At 48.5% G+C, this 19350-nt stretch overlaps 1 protein-coding gene across 1 annotated transcript in view; it reads right to left on the bottom strand.

Annotated features, from left to right (window-relative positions):
• Window positions 1-19350, bottom strand: part of MYO5B (myosin VB) — a 208613-nt gene that overhangs the window by 81946 nt on the left and 107317 nt on the right. Inside the window, exons 13-17 of the mRNA XM_064176833.1 lie at window positions 17129-17251; window positions 14770-14853; window positions 7812-7961; window positions 7019-7116; window positions 340-426 (exon numbers count right to left, since the gene is read on the bottom strand). Coding sequence (XP_064032903.1) covers window positions 340-426; window positions 7019-7116; window positions 7812-7961; window positions 14770-14853; window positions 17129-17251 — 542 coding nt within the window. The remainder of the gene's footprint in view (window positions 1-339; window positions 427-7018; window positions 7117-7811; window positions 7962-14769; window positions 14854-17128; window positions 17252-19350) is intronic.

The raw sequence follows: 19350 nt of genomic DNA, 5'->3' as shown, positions 1-19350 counted from the left end.
GCTATTGATCTCTGTGCAGGATCACCACTAGATTCCTTCATCTGCCATGTCCCAGCATTTTTCAGAGGTCTCATCACACCAAATTACTTCTCAGGACCACAGGGAAAGGACCAGCTGAAGACAAAGTGCAACACACCCTCCAGTAGCCTCAGCTCGTAGCTCTTTACCCAAAAACAATCCCAGGATCTAATGGTAATTTTGCAATATGAAAACAAGGAAAAAAACTCTGTTAGTCCTGACAACACTACTGTGTTCTTCTTCTTGCCATACCCAGAAGATGAACTTGCTGAGTAAATCCCAGCAACAGCATAAGGCTACTCTGAGCAACCAACACAGTACCTGGATGGGAAGCCAGCAGCGCTGATGCGAATGGTCTCCAGCACTCCACAGGCTCTCAGCTGCTGCACCACTCTCTTTGGATCAAATCTGCAATTAGATTCAGGACCAGGTTAGTACAGTTGAGGAGGAACCCACATCACTGACCCACCTGAAAGGGACTCTTTGAGGAACAGAGATTAGCTCTGAAGTTGTGGAAGTTTGTCATTGTACAGGGTTAACCTTCCTGCGGGACTGAGAACCTGACCCCAGGTGGTCTTGACCCCTCCCCAGGGGTGGGTCTGAACACTACCAGGTGATGGTGGTTAGCCCACTCCCCCTTCCTGTCTAAGATCCATAAAAGCAGGACTTCCTGTTTGCACACTCTCTCCCCCTGCATCCCTGCTCAACAGCAACCACCATCCTGTTCTCTTTGTTTCACCACGTGGCCATCACCCACGAGGCAGACAAAACCCACTGCCATCAAATCTGGTTGTATATTTACATGTTTTGTACCTTGTTTTGCCTTCCCTATACCTTTGTAACTTCCCTACCTCATATACCTTTTATTTACTGTTAATCTTTCCTTCTTTTAACTTCCAAATCACAGTGAGATTATTTATTTGGGTCTGCCTACCTTTCCTCTCTCTCCATCTAATTCCTGTTCTTTTGGGAAAGAAAGGGGACGAGGGAAGGGCATCCTATAAATAGTGATTGGTTCTATCAACTACATTTGAGTCTCTGAGAAATCTGAATTAGAACCGAGACAGTCATTAGTGCAGAGGCTAAAGAAATCCCTACATCATCTTTAGAAGGAACCCCCTGAGTTCCAGGTTGTCTGTGCCCATTGCTCATTATCCTGTCACTGGGAAACACTCCAAAGAACCTGGTCCATTCCTCTTGACCCTTCCCTTTAGCTCTTACTGAGTGCTGATCAGATCTCCTTTCAGGCTGCTCTTCTGCAAGCTAAGCAGATGCAGGTTTCTCAGTCTTTCCTCCTGACAGAGATGCTCCAGGCCCCTCAGCATCTCTATAACCTCTTTGAACTCTTCCCAGTAGTTCCCTGTCCCTCCTGAACTGGGGAGCCCAGAACTGTACACAGGACTCCAGATACAGCCTCACTAAGTGAGAGAAGGAGAGAAGAGTCTCACTCGGTCTCTTGGTCTCCTTCCTCTTCATGCACTCCATTTGCCTTCCTGGCCATGAGGGTACCTTGCTGGCTCATGGTGAATGTGTCACCCACAAGCAATGCCAGGTCCTTCGCCACATTGCTGCTCTGCAAGAGGTCAGACCTTAACCTGTAGTGCTGTATGCCCATGGATGTCTGTAGCTATGGTAGGTTTCCAGAACACGGGTGAGGAACAAAGGCTTCCAGGTACCTGCTTGTTCTTGCCTGAAAGCATGAAGTACTCAGACTCTCGGGTCAAAACAGCATGAATAATTCTGCTTGGCCTCCACTGTGCAAAACCAGCACAAGAAAGGGTTTCCTGCTGCTTTCTGCATTTTTAAACCTCCTGGACCTGACAAGTCTACAGCAAGTTACCCACCACAACACTACAAACACCATGCAGTGTGTGTGTGTGGGGGGAAATCAGTCACTTGCTTCAAGAAGGAATCCACAGGAGGATGATTTCCATAACACTAAATAACGAAGAGGACTGGTGGATGGACAGGGAAGCTGCAGTCCTGGAAGACCCCAGGGCAATGTACATGAGGGGAGCTGTGTGCAACGTGGCCAAGCTCTGCTCACCGGGAGTGAAACGCAGTAACCAAATCAGCTGAAGACATTTATCAGCATGGAAAGTCAGGACTCTTTCTCTAGAAACAACTCCAGCTCTGAGCTGAGGCTGAAATTAAGAGCTTAAAAGTAGGACAAAGCTTAAAATGGACTTCTTTTCTTCATTGTGCCAGGTAGAAGAACACGACAGGTTTTTGGTTCTCGCCTGGAACCCAAATAAAGAGATCCTAAACCCTGTGCCTGAATGAGAATTTGCAAGGAAAATTGTCCAAGGTATAAGCTTGAGTCAGTTTCACTTCTCTCTTTAAAGTCTTCTCCATGAGAGACCAACCTCAGACACAGCAAATACTACACTTCCTCTAGGCTGGAAGTCTGACACTTCTCACCCTCATAAGAAACAAAGTTTGTATTTGCACCAAGGTGTAAAGCACCAAGGTGTAAATGAATGAGTGATGCAGGTTGTTGCAGACCTCAGGAGGTCTCTAGTCCAACTGCCTACAGTCAAAAGTTGGGGTAGCTATGGGGGGTACACCCATAGCTCAAGGCTTTATCCCATCAAGAAGCTGAAAATCAGCAAAGATGGAGCTTGTACAACCTTTCTGGGCAGCTCACTACACTGATAGCCTGTCCTTATGGAAAATCATAGAGCCACAGAATGGTAGGGGTTGAAAGGGACCCCTAGATGATCTCATCCTAGTACAACTACCCTGCTAAAGTACCTATAGCAAGTTGTCCAGAAACTTGTACAGGCATGTCTGGAATCTCTTCAGAGGAAGGGACTCCACAACCTCTCTGGACAGCCAGCTACACTGACAGACTGTCCTCATGCAGAAATAAGACATTTCTTTATCTGAAGTCTGAACCTCTCATGTCAATTTGTGGGCATTGATTCCTGTCCTCCTACCACACACTGTTGTGCTTAGCCCTCCTGGTAGCTCTTGTAAGTACTGGACTATTAAACCAGGCTCAACATCTCTTTTAAGCAAAACATGAGCTGATGTGTTACTGTGAGCTGAAAAATGTTGTGTTTCAGGAAGAGAAAAAGCTCTGTGCTTCTTCACTGAACAACGAACATAACACTGAGGGCTCTACAGGACGCAAGACACCATCTTAGTGCTAGCCCAAAGCACTGTCATTGATGCTTCATTTCACTTATCTCTTCTGGCACAGAGTATTTTTCAGTGCAAGTGCCTCTGATATGCAGACTCTTCACAACCACCCCAGTGCTCCCCAGGCCAGAATTTTGCACAGAAGCAAAGATATTTTATTTGGGAGACACCACAGATTGTGTGTTCCACTAGATGACCTTTAAGGGTCCCTTCCAACACATTCTGTGATAAAAATTCCTCAAGGTGGTGGTAGTAAGATAAACACTGATCAAGATTCCCAGGTTACAATCTTTAATCAAGCAGCCCATGATGGAGGAGGAGGGAGAAAGAACCCCCAGTAAAAAACACTTCAACCTGTGCTTCCAGCCTTGTAGGTGGGGGTGCAGCAGCAACTCCCAACCCAAAGCACCCTCCTGTTTCCAGGGCTCCTGCAGCGCTGCTGGTGGCAGACATCTGATAGTTGCTTCTCCAGAACCACTCTTGTGTCTATTTTGGTTTGCCCTCACAGCCAAAATGCTCACCTTTGACAACTTTGATATTCACCAAATGGGCAGCATCACAGCAGGTGATGCAAGTGCATTCAGAAGAGTGTGGCCTGCAGGTTGAGTGAGGTTTTCCTGCCCCTCTACTCTGACTTAGTGATGCCACCTCTGGAGTCCTGGGTCCAGTTCTGGGCTCCTCAGTTCAAGAGAGACAAGAAACTATTGGAAAGAGTCCAGTGCAGAGTACGAAGATGCTGAGGGGCCTGGAGCATCTCTGTGAGGAGGAAAGGGTGAGAGCCCTGGGACTATTAAGCCTGATAGAGGATCTGATCAGTGCTCAGTGAGAGATAAAGCGGGGAGGGGGCAAGAGGGTGGGGCCGGACTCTCATCAGTTTTGCCCAGGGACAGGACAAAGTGCAATGGCCACAAACTGGAGCCCAGGAGGTTGCATTTGAAGAGGAGGAGAAACTTTGTTCTGAGGCTGCTGAGGGCTGAGGCAGGCTGCCCAGAGAGGTTGTGGAGTCTCTCACTCCACCTTGCTGTTGTGATGCTGGACAAGCTGCTGAGGGTGTCCCTGCTTTACCAGGGGTGCTGGACTGCACGATCTCCAGAGGTCCCTACCAAATCCTAGCAGTGTGGGATTCTGTAGACACTCAGACTCTTGACATTTGCCACCCAAAACATCTTAGAATCACAGAATCAGTCAGGTTTGTAAGGAACCACTAGGATCATCTAGTTCCAAATCCCCTGCCATGGGTGGGAACACCTCACACTAGATCAGGCTGTCTAGAGCCACATCCATCCTAGCCTTAAAACACCTCCAGTGATGGGGCTTTGGCCACCTCCCTGGGCAACCCATTCCAGGGTCTTACCACCCTCATCTTCATGGGACAAACTGAGTTTCTTTTACAGTACATCTTCAGTTCTTCTACAGAAAAAGTGAAATCCCTTCTAATGTCCAACCTAAACCTCCCTTGATGCCACTTGAGGCCATTTCCTCTCACCATGCCAGCCTTCTCCAGAGCTGTTAACTAATCTCATGAATTAAGATAAATATATGCCAGTTCCTGAAGGGCAACAAAGCTGGTGAGGGGCCTGGAGCACAAATCCTATGAGGAGAGGCTGAGGGAGCTGGGCCTGTTTAGCCTGGAGAAGAGGAGGCTCAGGGGTGATCTTATTACTGTCTACAACTACCTGAAGGGGCATTGTAGCCAGGTGGGGGGTGGCCTCTTCTCCCAGGCAACCAGCAATAGAACAAGGGGACACAGTCTCAAGTTGTGCCAGGGTAGGTATAGGCTGGATATTAGGAAGAAGTTCTTCACAGAGACAGTGATTTCCCATTGGAATGGGCTGCCCAGGGAGGTGGTGGAGGCACCGTCCCTGGGGGTCTTCAAGAAAAGCCTGGATGAGGCACTTAGTGCCATGGTCTAGTTGATTGGTTAGGGCTGGGTGCTAGGTTGGACTGGATGAGCTTGGAGGTCTCTTCCAACCTGGTTGATTCTATGATTCTATGATTAATACTCTTTGTAGGGGAGAAGAGTCAAGGCAAGGAAAATTCCTGCTGGATATCCAGCAGCAGAACATGACCAGGGGTGAGAAGCCTGTTTGCAGATGCTTGGCCTCCCGTGCAGGACGCCGTTGGTGCTGTCACTGCTCTTTGAAGAGGCACCAGGCACACAGGGAGCACTCAGGCTGCGTTGGGGGACAGCACTTTCCTGGGAAAGGTTACAATAGCAACACAGCTTTCCGAAATGTCACCACCTCCAGCTTATGCCAGAAGAGATCACAAGCAGAGCTGTGAGGTCCCTGCATAACGAAGCCAAGTTTTTTTGAGTTAGCTCTTTGGGGAAAGGAGCTGGGTACAGCTACACCACCAAGAGGTCAAACAAGGCCAGCAGCTACTTGCTCACCACGCTCAGAGTTTGCAATACATCCCTGAACAACAGAGAAAGATCCACTCTGGCTTTTTGCTTCCACTATTCACTCACCTGGAAACCTGCCTGGCATGACACAAGTGACATCTTCACTCTTTCCAGATGTGTTTTGGAGGCACCAAAACATTTTTGTTCATTTCCCAAGCATGTTACTTATCTCTGTTTTTTTGTCCTGTGCTCTGCTGCTTTTCACTGCCTGGTGCTCTAACTATTTAAATCACAGTGCTTCCAAGATGAAGATGGGCAAAGACTGTGACTGCAAAGCAAGGATGTTCAGTAACAGCAGAGTGTGTCTATGGACTACAAGGACCTGCACTAGTCTTCATGTCAGGGGCAAAGAAACCACACAGTGAAACCCAGCAGCAGTGATTGCAGCAAACTGCTCCAGTTATGGGAATGCTACAGGAATAACTCCTTGAAAAGCAGCTGAAGCCAAGTGGGAGTTGGTCTCTTTTCACAGGGTACAAAGACAGGACAAGAGGAAATGGCCTCAAGTTGCACCACTGGAGGTTCAGATTTAGGCCCAAGCTGCCCAGGGCCTAAACCTAAACTTGGAGTCCCCCATCCCTGGAGGGATTTCAAAGCCATGTGGATGTAGTAATGAGGGACATGGCTTAGTGGTGACCTGGCAGTGCTGGGCTACTGGTTGGACCTGACAACGTTAAAGGTCTCTTCCATTCAAAACAAGGCTATGATTATGAATGTGGCAATCTATTTATCAAGTGGAAAACTCCAAAGCATGCTTTGTTGGTATAACACTGAACACCTTTGCTCACACCCTCACTGTAAGGCCAGGCTGAGAGAATTGGGGCTGCACAGCCTGGAGGCTCCGGGGAAACCTTCTGGTGGCCTTTCAGGTCTTCAAGGTGTCTAAAAGAAAGCTGCAATCTTTTTTCTCAGGGTCAGTTGTGACAGGACAAGGGTTGATGGTTTGAAACTAAAAAAGGGAGATTGAGAGAGGAGAGAAGGAAGAAATGTTGGAGATTGAGGGTGGTGAGAGCCTGTCCCAGGTGGCCCAGAGTGGTGAGAGATGTGGCACCATTCCAGGTGAGGTTGTTTGGGGCTGTGAGCAACCTGCTCTAGAATCATAGAATCAACCAGGTTGGAAGAGACCTCCAAGCTCATCCAGTCCAACCTAGCACCCAGCCCTAACCAGTCAACTAGGCCATGGCACTAAGTGCCTCATCCCATCCCTTCTTGAAGACCTCCAGGGACGGTGCCTCCACCACCTCCCTGGGCAGCCCATTCCAATGCCAATCACTCTCTCTGGCAAGAACTTCCTCCTAACATCCAGCCTAGACCTACCCCAGCACAACTTGAGATTGTGTCCCCTAGTTTTAGATGTCCCTGCTGACTGCAAGGGGATTGGACTAGACAAGCTTTAAAGGTCTCTTCCACCCCAAACCATCCTATGATTCCAAGATCTGAACGTTTACCTACCTGAAAGGCAGCTTCTCATCATTTGGCTTGATGCAGCGCACGTAGTGCGGGGTGGTGGCATTCAGAGTCTCCATGAGCAAATGCAGAGAGTTGCGGAACTGAGAAGACAGAAAAGCACTCCTCTTGAGCAGGGATGAAGAAATGTGGACCTCCCCATCAGCCCAGAGACTGACAGCAACAGCAATTCAGAGGTGGTGCTGGTGTGTGGAAGGCTTGCAGCTCAGTCAGGTACAGGAGCAACAAGCAATTGTGTGGGATTCCACCCAGCTGGTCCTTGAGAACTCTCCAAGGGTGGAGACAGCACAATCTCTTTGGGCCTATGTTTGGACCTGCCTTAGCAGGCATTCAGAACAGATGATTCCCAGAGTTCACTTCCAAACCCCACCATATTGGGATTCTGTCTTGCATGGCTTAACTGTCCAAACAGGGGCAAAAATGCTCTTTTTTATCCAGTTGTTTCAAATTAAGACCGCCGTAGCACACTGAGATACAACCCAGTGAATTCCACAGTGACATCCACTCTCCTCAGACCAGGTCTCATCTGTTTCCAGTCATGACTCCTTGAGTCTGGCTCTTTCAGAGGCACTACTGGAAGGTACCCAAAATGCAACTGCCTAACTGTTCCCATCCTACAACACGAGGCACAGGAATGTCTCATCACTTTCCCACTCCAGACCCTTATCATCTTATTCATTCTTATTTCAAACTGACCTAACAAGACATTAACTCTAAAAATGCTCCTGGATTCACCTGTCCTGTTCTCCTGCTGTGGACCCGCTGGCTCATACCATACCTGGTGCCCCACTGTTTTCTTGTGCTCCTTATTGGCAGCTTTGATCACTGGTCTGGCAGAGCGGACGCTGATCTTGGATGTTCCCTTTCCCACGGCAGTGGTGGTTGCAGTATCCTTCTCATCCTGGAATAAGTCTGCTACCATCTGATACTGAAAGGAAAGGCAACGTCTGAGCACTTCTGGCCCTGCTTTCTGCTGAACGAAGCTACTCAAGTTGCATTTCTACCGCCACTTTTTTGCCCCACTCCTTCAAGCAAGAAGGGAACAAAAGGGTCACTGAAGCGCAGCCAAAGAGCGCTGCCCGCACAAACCACGCCCGCAGCACCCCCGGCCGCTGTCAAGCCTTGAAATGTGCACATTGAATCAAGCAAGCGAAAGAAAGAGGGGGCCGAGCTGAAGGGCTGCACTGCTGAGGGCTCGTCCAAGGCATAAAGCCTTCTGAATGCGAAGTGATTCTGGCTCCCGGGCTTTGTTTCGAGCTACTCATGCAGTCCTCACAGCAGCAAGGATGCTGCCTCACACAGCGTGTCCTGCAGGAGCAGAGCCTCCCCTTGATAATCTCTTGCTGCTGTGGTGCTGAGGGACATGGATTAGTGGTGACCTGGCAGCGCTGGGTTAACAGTTGGACTGGATGATCTTAAAGCTCTCTTCCAACCCAAAATGACTCTATGAGGACAGGCAGCAGCCCGCTTCGACCACGGCCCCAGAGGCATCCTCGTTTTTCCAAACAATTAGGAGACAGCAGCACTTCCTCATTAATTACCTGCAATTCAGCATGAACAAACACGGCAAGGGCAGCCCTGAAAGCACCACATTTAGCTCCTCGGATACCTCAAGCCAGAGGTTCCTGGCAAACCAGCAGCAATATTTCTGCTTCATGAACAGGAGCAGAACAGGTGAGCTGGCAGATGCAGTTAATGTGTTTCATCTTATTCCTTTAAGGGGCAGGATCTTCAAACTTGCATTAGGCTGGGGAACTTGAAAAGGCCACCAGGACCAGGGCAGGGATTGTCCCCCTGTGCTCAGCACTGGGGAGGCTACACCTCAAATCCTGGGTTCAGTTTTGGGGTCCTCACTCCTAAAAGGACATGGAGGGGCTGGAGCAGGTCCAGAGAAGGGCAATGGAGCTGGTGAAAGGTCTGGAGAACAGGGCCGGTGAGGAGCAGCTGAGGGACCTGGGGCTGTTCAGCCTGGAGAAAAGGAGGCTGAGGGGAGACCTTCTGGCTCTCTACAGCCACCTGAAAGGAGGTAGCAGTTGGTCTCTTCTGCCAAGAAATAAGTCAAGAGGAAGTGGCTTCAGGTTGCCCTAGGTAAGGATTAAGTTGCACATGAGGAAGAATTTCTTCCCTAAAAGTGTTGTCAACACCAGGGTCATTCTGCCCAGGGCAGTGGTGGAGTCCCCACTCCAGGAGGTGTTTCAAAGCTGTGTAGCTGTGGCGCTGAGGGACATGAATTAGTGGTGACCTGGCAGTGCTGGGTGAAAGGTTGCATTTAATGACCTTGGAGGTGTCATCCAAGCTAAACAATTTTATCACTCTAAGTCACAATAAATCTGGTCTGTGCACCAGGGCTGATGCCCCCACACCAGCCTTCAGTACAGCCCCAGTTATATTAGGATAGCAAATGCTTAAACATAAGGAAAGCCACTGTCACCAGGTACGATTTTGCTTATCATCAAGCTGAGCTGTCCTCCATCCCAGTGACACTGCCACAGCATCCACAATGCCACCTCTGCCAACATGAGGCCACCAGCAATGCCCACTCTGCAGCATCCATGGAAACCAGCACCAGCGTCACACATCCCTCATCCATGGCACACTGTGCCCAGCACTGAAACACCAACATGATGCAGTGGCGCACTGCACAGAGCTCTTCCAAAAGCCAAACCTGGCTTATTTCCACTAGGATGCTAAGAAGAGTCCAGGGGTTTACCACTTTATAGGCATTAACTGACAGCTCTGTGCTGTAAAGGGCTGCCTGGCTCTCTGCCACATCCCTGGATCAAAACAGCAACACTTCCAGCTCCAGCTGGAAACTGCTTGCTAGCACAGCAGCCTAAATACCACTGTGGAAAGGAAATTGTTTGCCATCACACAAGCAAATTGCTCACAAGCTGCAGGACAGCCCCTGCAAAAGCTCAGCCTCATAGAGCTTTTTTTTTTCTGATATCTCCAGCTCCACCAGCTGCTACCAGCATAAGGGCTCATGCCTTCTTTGCCTAATCCTCCAGCCCAAAAAAAGGCATCCAGACAGCTATTGTGCTCTGAGGTCATGTCCCTGTCCTGGGTGCTTTGAGTCCAGCTAACACAGCACGTGCTTGATGCTGAAGACATCCAAGAAAGGCTCCATCTGTCTACCCCTCTGCACCTGCTTGCTTTTAGTTGCAGCAGTGCTTGGGCTTATTCAGACTGGGGAAGAGAAGGCTTCAGGGAGACCTTCTGGTGGCATTTAAGGACTTCAAGGGGTCCAAAAGAAAGCTGGGGACAGACATTTTCTCAGGGACAGTTGTGACAGGTCAAGGGGTGATGGTTTGAACTCAAAGAGGGAGACTGAGAGTGGAAAGAAGGAAAAAATGTTTGAGACTGAGGGCAGTGAGAGCCTGTGCTAGGTGGCCCAGAGAGGTGGGAGATGCCCCATCCCTGGCAATATCCCAGTTGAGGTTATTTGGGTCTCTGAGCAACCTGATATCCCTGCTGAGTGCAGGCATTGAGGACTAGATGAGATTTAAAGGCCCCTTCCAACCCAAACCATTCCACGATTCCATGATTGCTCCTGTAGAAATGTTTGACAAGAATCTCAGAAGTTTTCAGCTTGCTTAAAGCAGAGCATGTGCAACTGGGACCATCTAGGACCATCTTCCACTCCAAGAAAATAAGGACTTTTGGTGCTAGAATGAAGAGTAATGGCTTTGAGATGGAAGAGGGGAGATTGAGGCTGGAGATTAGGAAAAAAACCTTTGACAGTGAGGCTAGGGAGACACTGGAACAGGCTGCCCAGGAAGGTTGTGGATGCTTCCTCCCTGGAGGTGTTCAAGGCCAGGCTGGATGAGGCCCTGAGCAACCTGGGCTATTGGGAGGGTGGTTCTGAACTAGGTGGTCTTTAAGATCCCATCTAACCCAAACCATTCTATAAATCTGTAGCAGCCTCAGATGTATTCCAAGGATGTTGGAGATTATGTGAGGAGGACAGGTGCTGATCTATTGGAAGGTGGGAAAGCCCTGCAGAGGGACTTTGACTGGCTGGCTGGATGGGCAGAGGCCAATGGGATGAGATTTAACAAGGCCAAGTGCAGGGTTCTGCACTTTGGCCACAACAACCCCAAGCAGCGCTACAGGCTGGGGACAGAGTGGCTGGAGAGCAGCCAGGAAGAAAGGGACCTGGGGGTACTTGTAGATAGACAGTAACTGAACATGAGCCAGCAGTGTGCCCAGGTGGCTAAAAGAGCCAGTGGCATCCTGGCCTGCATCAGGAACAGTGTGGCCAGTAGGACAAGGGAGGTTATTCTGCTCCTGTACTCAGCACTGGTCAGACCACACCTTGAGTATTGTGTCCAGTTCGGGGCCTCCCAATTCAAGAGAGATGTTGAGGTGCTGGAATGTGTCCAGAGAAGGGTGATGAAGCTGGTGAGGGGCCTGGAACACAGCCCTGTGAGGAGAGGATGAGTGAGCTGGGATTGTTTAGCCTGGAGAAGAGGAGGCTCGGGGTGACCTCATTGCTGTCTACAACTACTTGAAGGGAGGAATCCAAACCAGAAAACAGTGAATACTGTAAGCATGGGCTGATGGCAGCCACTGCTCCAATGCCAATGAAGACATGCATCAAAGGCAGAACTTCATCAAACTATGTTCCAAGGATTCTCAGAGCAAAGCACACTGGAGTGTTTTTAAGCCAGATCTCAAAAAGGGATGTTGGTGTCACCCACAGAGCTACTACCATGAATTCACAATGTCTGAATGCCTGATTCCAAGGAATCACAGAATGACACCATGGTGAGGGTTGGAAGGCACCTCTGGAGATCATCCAGTCCCCCCACCTACTAAAGCAGGGCCACTCACAGCAGCTTGCCCAGCATCACAATAGCCAGGGTGGCCTGGAAGCTCTCCAGAGAAGGAAACTCCACAACCTCTCTGGGCAGTCTGCTCCAGGCCTCCAGCATCTTTGTAACTTTTGCTGAGCCCTCTCCAGTAGCTCCTTGCTCCTGCTCCAGGCCTCCAGGACTCTCACAACAAAGCAGTTTCTCCTCCAGTTCAGCTGGAACCTCCTGGGTTCCAGGTTGTGCCCAGTGCCCCTTGTCCTGTGACTGGGCATCAGTGAAAAGAGACTGAAAAAAAAGCTTAGTTTGCAGGCCAGGAACACCCAACACTTTGGTTTCTTAGGAACCTGCATTAGTGGCTTTCTAGGTCAAGCTAACCAGCTACAAGGAGCAGAGCATTTTTTTTCTTGCTGCTAACCCAAAGCCCAGCTTGCTCTGATGTTGTTCTATGGTCCCTATATAGCAGGGAGAGAAGAGAAGGAGATGTTGTTAATAAAGCCATTTCAGCATTATTTTCTCATTTCTTTTTTTAAGGACTGAGTTGCAGTGGAGCTACCTCCACCCACTCCACACCACACTCCTCCAATGAGTTCCATCTCTCTTCTGTACCTGAGGAGGGAAGTAGAAGCAGAAATCCCTATCAGACATTGCCAGCTCAGCAGTACTACCTCCAACAGCAGCTTCAGCACCACCTAAATAATTCATCACACAGCACCAATTACTACTGCAGGTTACCTGGCATTTCTAATAAGCTCAAATCATGCCCAGTTTTCACCTTGAGAAATCTGTGAGCTTCCCAACCACAGAGATCTCGACTGAGGTCTTATTAAAGCCCAGCTCCATGGTTCTTAGACTCACAACTTCACTCATGAAAATCACAGATGGATTCATTGCTCACTGACAATGTTCAGTTGATTTCCTCTTCTCAACTCTCCTTTTGACAAGAACCAACTCCTGTTTAAAATACTCCTAACATGTAACACTTCCTCCTCCTCTTCTCATCAGGTTGGTTATTTAGGGTTGCATTTGAAAGGTCACACCCAGCTGCAAATGCAAAGGAGGAGTGGCACAGAGAGGAGAAATCTGGACATGCCACATGTTAGAGAGTTGGCAGGAGAGAAACCTTATAAAGTTCAACAAGGGCAAGTGGTAGCACCCTGCATTTGGGGAGGAACAACTCCCTGCACCAGGTCACGTGAGACGCTGAGCTACGAGAAAGCAGACCCATGGAGAAGGACCTGGGAGTGCTGGTGAACAGTAAGTTTGCAACAAGCCAGCAACATGCCTTCATGGCCATGAAGGCAAATGGTCTCCCACAGCACATGAGGACAAGTGTGTCCAGCATGTCACAGGGGGAGGTTCTCCTGCACCTCTACTCTGCCCTGCTCTGCTCATTCTCTGCACCACACACAATGGTGGAAGATCAGTGCCCAGAGTGCGGACACTTCATTGTGGCTGATAGGTGGTGTGTTGGGCTTTGCAGGGCTTGGGTTTTCAAGCTGCCCCTGGAGGGGTCAAGGTTGCTTAAAGTCTCAACTTTTTTAACAGGGAGTGAAAGACTCAAGGCTGGAGTGGAAATGTTTGGTCTGTTTTTAAACAACAAAAGCTTGAAATGACAGTTCTAACCCAACCCAGGTGCATATGCACGCTCACAGGGATGCAACGGCAGCACAAAAACATCTCCAATCACACATGCAAGAGGAGAGTCTCCAACCTGAAGCCCACTTGCCAAACACTCATTTATTGCAGGCACAACCCACACCAAAGCCTACAGAGCCCCAAAGCTACTCTTCTGCTTCCAACAGCACACCAAATCTACAGCAATGGAGATTGAACTCCAGGTGCCAACACGCTCATCACCAAGAGTCTTGATAATCAACATATTTCTGTTGGCATTGATGCAATGAGGTGTCAACAAATTGTTCACAATACTCAGGAGAGAAAAAGAACAGGAGACAAACTGTTGTCACACAGGGGTGACAAGGGAAAGGAACATGGGATAAAATCTTGTCACACAGGGGTGACAGCATAGGATGACCATCAGTGTGTTAATCTGATGACAATACATACTGGCAGCAGTGTAAAAACCGCTCTACAGCAGCTGGAATATCTCAGAGTTTGTGTTACCATTTCCAGCATTAACTCTGTTCTTTGCATATTAATTACTACAGTAATTAAACTCACAGAGCTAAGTGTGATGGGCTGCAGATAAGTGGAACAAAAGGTGGAAGTATCAGCAAGACAAGTCACAATACACAAACTGGACTGCTGACCACAGCTATTCATCCCAGGATCACTTGTGGACACCTTTAGTGTCAAGTGATGGGCGAGGAGCTCTGAGCAAGAGTTCAGTGGGATTTATGCTGCTCCCTAACTAGCTGTTACTGATTTTAGCTCTCAGTCACCAAAACAAAAAGAGGATCAGCAGGTTTGGAAAGGGCTTTTATCAAGTATCATAGAATCACAGAACTGTGTAGGCTGGAAAAGACCTTAGAGATCATCTAATCCACCCTCCCTGCCACAGGGAGAGATGCCTCTCAACTGGACTAGGTTACTCAACATCCCATTCAACTTGGCCTTGAACATCTCCAGGGAGGGGGCATCCACAAATGGACAATCCATTCCACAGTATGCTGCCCTTGCAGTGAAGAATTCCATGACAGGATACCAACACCAGGGTGGATGAAATCAGAGGACCATGCACAACCACACCTGGGTACAACCACAACCCTCAGTAGGCTTGTCCCCTCTCTTCTCTGTTATTTCCACCCTCCATATCCCACTGAATTTCCATTTTTGCTGCTGTTCACATGAGTGTCTCCAACAGACACAACCTGCTGTGGCACAACTGAGGAACACAAGGATGAAGATCCCACTTTGGAAAGCAGCAGCAGTGCTTATTATCTCCCTGTGTACTGCTCTTACCTTGCTAGCTTTCAAGATGTTGATCTGTTCTTCATACACAGTGTCCCTGTTCTTCTCCAGAAATCCATCACTCTGATATTCCACCTGGCAGGGAGACAAAGGAAGAAACTCAAAGGGTAAAGCCCAACTGCACAGGGATGAGCTGCTGTGTCCCACCCTTCCCCTACTGTCAGGAGCATGCCTGAAAAAAAACTGAGAGGAAAAAAAGGGGTGAAAAAAACCCTTGAATTTAAAGGTCACTTTTTATCGAAGAAAGTGGATCTGTATGAAAGCAAAATCCTTCCTGCAAACACAGATTGTTTCTTGGTGATCAAACTGCTCTGTATGGGCATCAGCCACACTTCGGGGAGGGAAGGGGTGAAAATACAAAGATCATCAGTACCTCTAAACACTCTTTTATTCCCTCCTGAGCATCTTGTAAGCTAACCAACATACCTCAACACATGCCCTGGCTTGGTGTCTTATAGATCTTGTGGACTTGAAATTACAGAGAGCTGGGATGTAGAAGAACTGAGAGAGGACAGAAGACAAATTTGCCACGTGAAGTGATGTTCACATCCAAGGCAAGCCTGGTTAGAAAAAGTACCTTCACAGCTTCATAGAACCTGCATGTGGATGGTGCTTACAAGGACTTCAGTGAAACTTTAGACACGTTTCCCACAGCAAACTCAAGGAGAAACTGACTCCTCATGGCCTGGGCAGATGTACTCTCATTTGGGTAAAAAGCCACCTGAAAGGCCAGGCCCAGAGAGTTGTGGGCAATGCAGTGAAGTCCAGTCGGTGACTGGTCCCCACTGGTGTCCCCCAGGGTTCAGTGCTGGGGACGGTTGTGTCCAACATCTTTATCAGTGATCTGGACAAGGGGATTGAGGCACCACCACTAAGTGTGCAGATGGCACTAAGCTGAGAGTGAGAGTTGGTCTGCTGGAGAGTAGGGAGGCTCTACAAAAGGATCTGGCCAGGGTGGAGCTATATGTCGAGGTCAATGGGATGAAGCTCAAGTGCTGGGTCCTGCACTTTGGTCACAACACCACCATGAAGGCTCCAGGCTTGAGGCAGAGAGGCTGGAAATGCAGATGACAGGACAAGAAGAAACAGCCTCAAGTTGTGCCAGGGGAAGTTTAGTCTGGACATGAGAAACAGCTTCTTCCCTGAAGGGGCTCTCTAGGCCTGGACCAGGCTGCCCAGAAGAGTGGTGGAGTCACCACCCTTGGAGGGATTTCAAAGCTGTGGAGCTGTGGTGATGAGTGACATGGTTTAGTGGTGACATGGCAGTGATGGGTTAATGATTGGACTTGATCTTAAAGCTGTCTTCCAATCAAAGCAATTCTATGATTCCACGTTTCAGGATCCTCGGACACATTTCCAGGTTGGTCTCATATTTTCCTTTCTAATAAAGACATTTTGGTTAACTGCAAGTTTTCAACATTCTTTTTTTGCTGTCAGTGATGCCTGTCACCTTAGAGTTTCAATGAAGCTGGAGCCCATGAACAAGATCCCACAGCACCAGACACCTACACTGAGAGCCTCACTATCAGTGTCTGCTCCCTCAGTTGGGTAGGATCAGCCCAGGGCACGTCTCACATGCTCCACTCCACACATGCCTTGCTGACACTCACAGCCCCTGCTCTTCAAAAAGTCATTCCCTCTTCCAATGTATTTTCAGTCAGAAGGTCATTTTGCCACAGCTTTGAGAAAGAGGATTTTCCTCTCCTCTGGAAAGCACAACTATTTCAAGTTCAGCACAAAGTCCTCCAAGTTGATCTAGATGTAAGCACTGAACCACAACCAGCCACCCTTATCACCAAAAAGCAGTTCACTGTTGCTACAAACTCAGAACTGACAAGGTTGGAAGGTGGAAGGGACCAAAGGATCATCCAGTTCCAACCTCTCTGCTATGGGCATGGACACCTTCCACTAGATGAGGTTGCCCAGAGTCACATCCAGCCTGACCTTAATAACATCCAAGGATGGGGATTTCACCACCTCCCTCGGCAACCTGTTCTAGTCTCTCACCACCCTTATGGTAAGGAACATCTTCCTAATGTGTAATCTAAATCTCCCCTCCTCTAGCTTTGATCCATTCCCCCCAAGTCCTATCACTACTCAACTCTCTAAAAAGTCTCTCACCAGCTTTCTTGTAGCCTCCTTCAGATATTGGAAGGCCACAATAAGGTCTCCTCAGAGCCTTCTCCTCTCCAGACTGAATAACCCCAACTCTCTCAGCCTGTTGTCAGAGGAGAAGTGCTCCAGCCTTCTGATCATCCTCATGACCCTCCTCTGGACACAACTGCATCTTCCCTTTTAATCCCACAGAGGCATTTCCCATTTCTAGTTCACATGACACCTGCCCAGTTACCTTATCAGCAAAGTGCAAGATGATGAAGGAGGTGTTGGACATGCGGGGCTTCTGGAAGTGCTGGCTGCTGGTGTGCCTGTCGTACAGCTTCTGTGCCCAGTTCTGGTCAGTGCCTTTGGGAACCTGGATGGGAAGAAAATGGGACCAGAAAGTCATGGTCAGGCATGAAAAAGGAGGTTGGTGTGGTTTTTGGAGGAACCATCCTTGTGGGCTTCCTGGAGTCTGTGTGGGCTACAGGAATATTTGAGGAACAAAGACCATCTCCCATCACCTGGAGAGTGTGCTGATGTATTCTATGAAACTAACCATGGTAATAAAAGGGCAATTCTAAAATAGCAATACTAAAATAGCAATAAAGTGGTAGAACTTCTGCACCTCAGCAGGCTGGAGTGGGATTGCTTGGATTCCAAATGCAAGATGCATTAACCTCAAGCTTGGGCTTTCCATGCACATCCTTCTCCTACCAGAGTCAAATGATTTCCAGGTACTCTTTGCCTTATCTTCTGGATGCCAAACTATGCTTCTGCATCTTATTTCCACTAAAATCAGAGGGAGAAGACTGACATGGGCCTGGCCTTGGAAGAATCTGGCCATGGTACAGCAATAAAAAAGACACAACCAAATGTTTCTGTCATTCTATGATCATTTGTCAGGTCTTTACATAGGCCTTTAGATGAAAAGTGACAGAGGAATCAGGGGCAGCAAACAGTAAGAAGGAAAACTTGAGGTAGCTGAGAAATATTTCTCCAACAGCACTGAAAGGCTACAAAACAGCCTTTGATTTCATGACAGCAACCCAAAATATATCACAAAGGTTACAGACACGGGGATAAGCAACTCCAGCACATCCTGTCACTGGAAGAATTGTTCAAGTAAATGAAGCAGCAATGTCCCAGATACACCTGTGTGGCTCTGCTGAGACATCTCCCTGCAGTGCTGGGGACAGCTCTGAACTCCTCAGCATAGCACAGAGAGGGACCTGTTGGAGCGGGGCCAGAGGAGGCCACAGCAATGCTGGCAGGGCTGGAAGGGCTCTGCTGGGAGGCCAGGCTGAGGGAGTTGGGTTTGTTCAGCCTGCAGAAGAGAAGGCTCCAGGGAGACCTTCTGGTGGCCTTGCAGTGCTTCCAAGGGCCTCTAAGAAAGCTGTGGACAGATGTTTTCTAAGGGCCTGTTGTGACAGGCCAAGGGGTGATGGTTTCAACTCAAAGAGGAAGATTGAGAGTGGACAGAAGGAAGAAATGTTTAAGAGTGAGGGTGATGAGAGCCTGTCCCAGGTTTCCCAGAGAGGTGGGAGATGCCCCATCCCTGGCAACATCCTGGGTGAGGTTGTTTGGGGCTGTAACTTGCTCTAGTTGGAGGCATCCCTGCTGACTGCAGGAGGGGTTGGACTAGATGACCTTTAGAGGTCCCTTCCAACCCAATCATTTTATGATTCTACTTGTATTTTGCTGGCTAAGTGCAGTCAGTTATGCATCCACACAGAAACAGGACTAGAGTTAAATATTAAAAGGCATTTATTTATGCATTATGTACAACATTTGTTTATGGGAGACAGACATGCATGTTTAAATTACAGAGTTAGATAAATGCAGATGGGTTTAGTCCCATCAGTTGTATTTCATATTTAGATGTAAAAACATCCTATCTGGAGCTATCATTAAGTGTCTTCTGCTCAGGACCAAGCTGCAGAGCAGAAGCACCACAACCACTTGAGCATCCAGATGCTGCAGAGAGCAGATTTATGCTGTCTCCCAGCCCAAATTTCTGCTGAAAAACCTGCTTATCTCCCAGCTGAACTTCAAAGCTATCACAGTCCTGTCTCCCAGAAAGTTTGTCCCTACCTGCTCTGCTCCCTGCCCGCTGTTGTGCTGCCAGGGTATTTTTATCTGCCTGAGAAGCACCTGATAAGGACCAGGTCCTGGAGATAAGACCTAACACAGGGCTGTTATCTGTGCTGTTAGAAGAGCTTCTGGTACTGACTTAGGAGATTAAGGCCTTTATTGCCCCTGAAAAAGTTATTTAGAGACTATCTCATCAGCAGACGACTTCACTAGGGGATGGGGAAGAGGAAATTGACTCTCTGCAAGTATTGTATGGAAATCTCCACACAGGGAAAACCTCACAGCAGTAATTTCATCAGGTCACTGCTTCTGCTCCTCTGCCTTCATCATACCTCCACATAAAATAGGTCAGGAAGAGGCCAGCAGCATCTCCCATCTCCA

The sequence above is a fragment of the Pogoniulus pusillus genome, chromosome Z (assembly GCF_015220805.1).
Source record: "Pogoniulus pusillus isolate bPogPus1 chromosome Z, bPogPus1.pri, whole genome shotgun sequence".
Classification (NCBI taxonomy): Eukaryota; Metazoa; Chordata; class Aves; order Piciformes; family Lybiidae; genus Pogoniulus; species Pogoniulus pusillus.
Note: the sequence above shows the minus strand (reverse complement) of the source record. Positions and strands in the feature narration are given on the sequence as shown.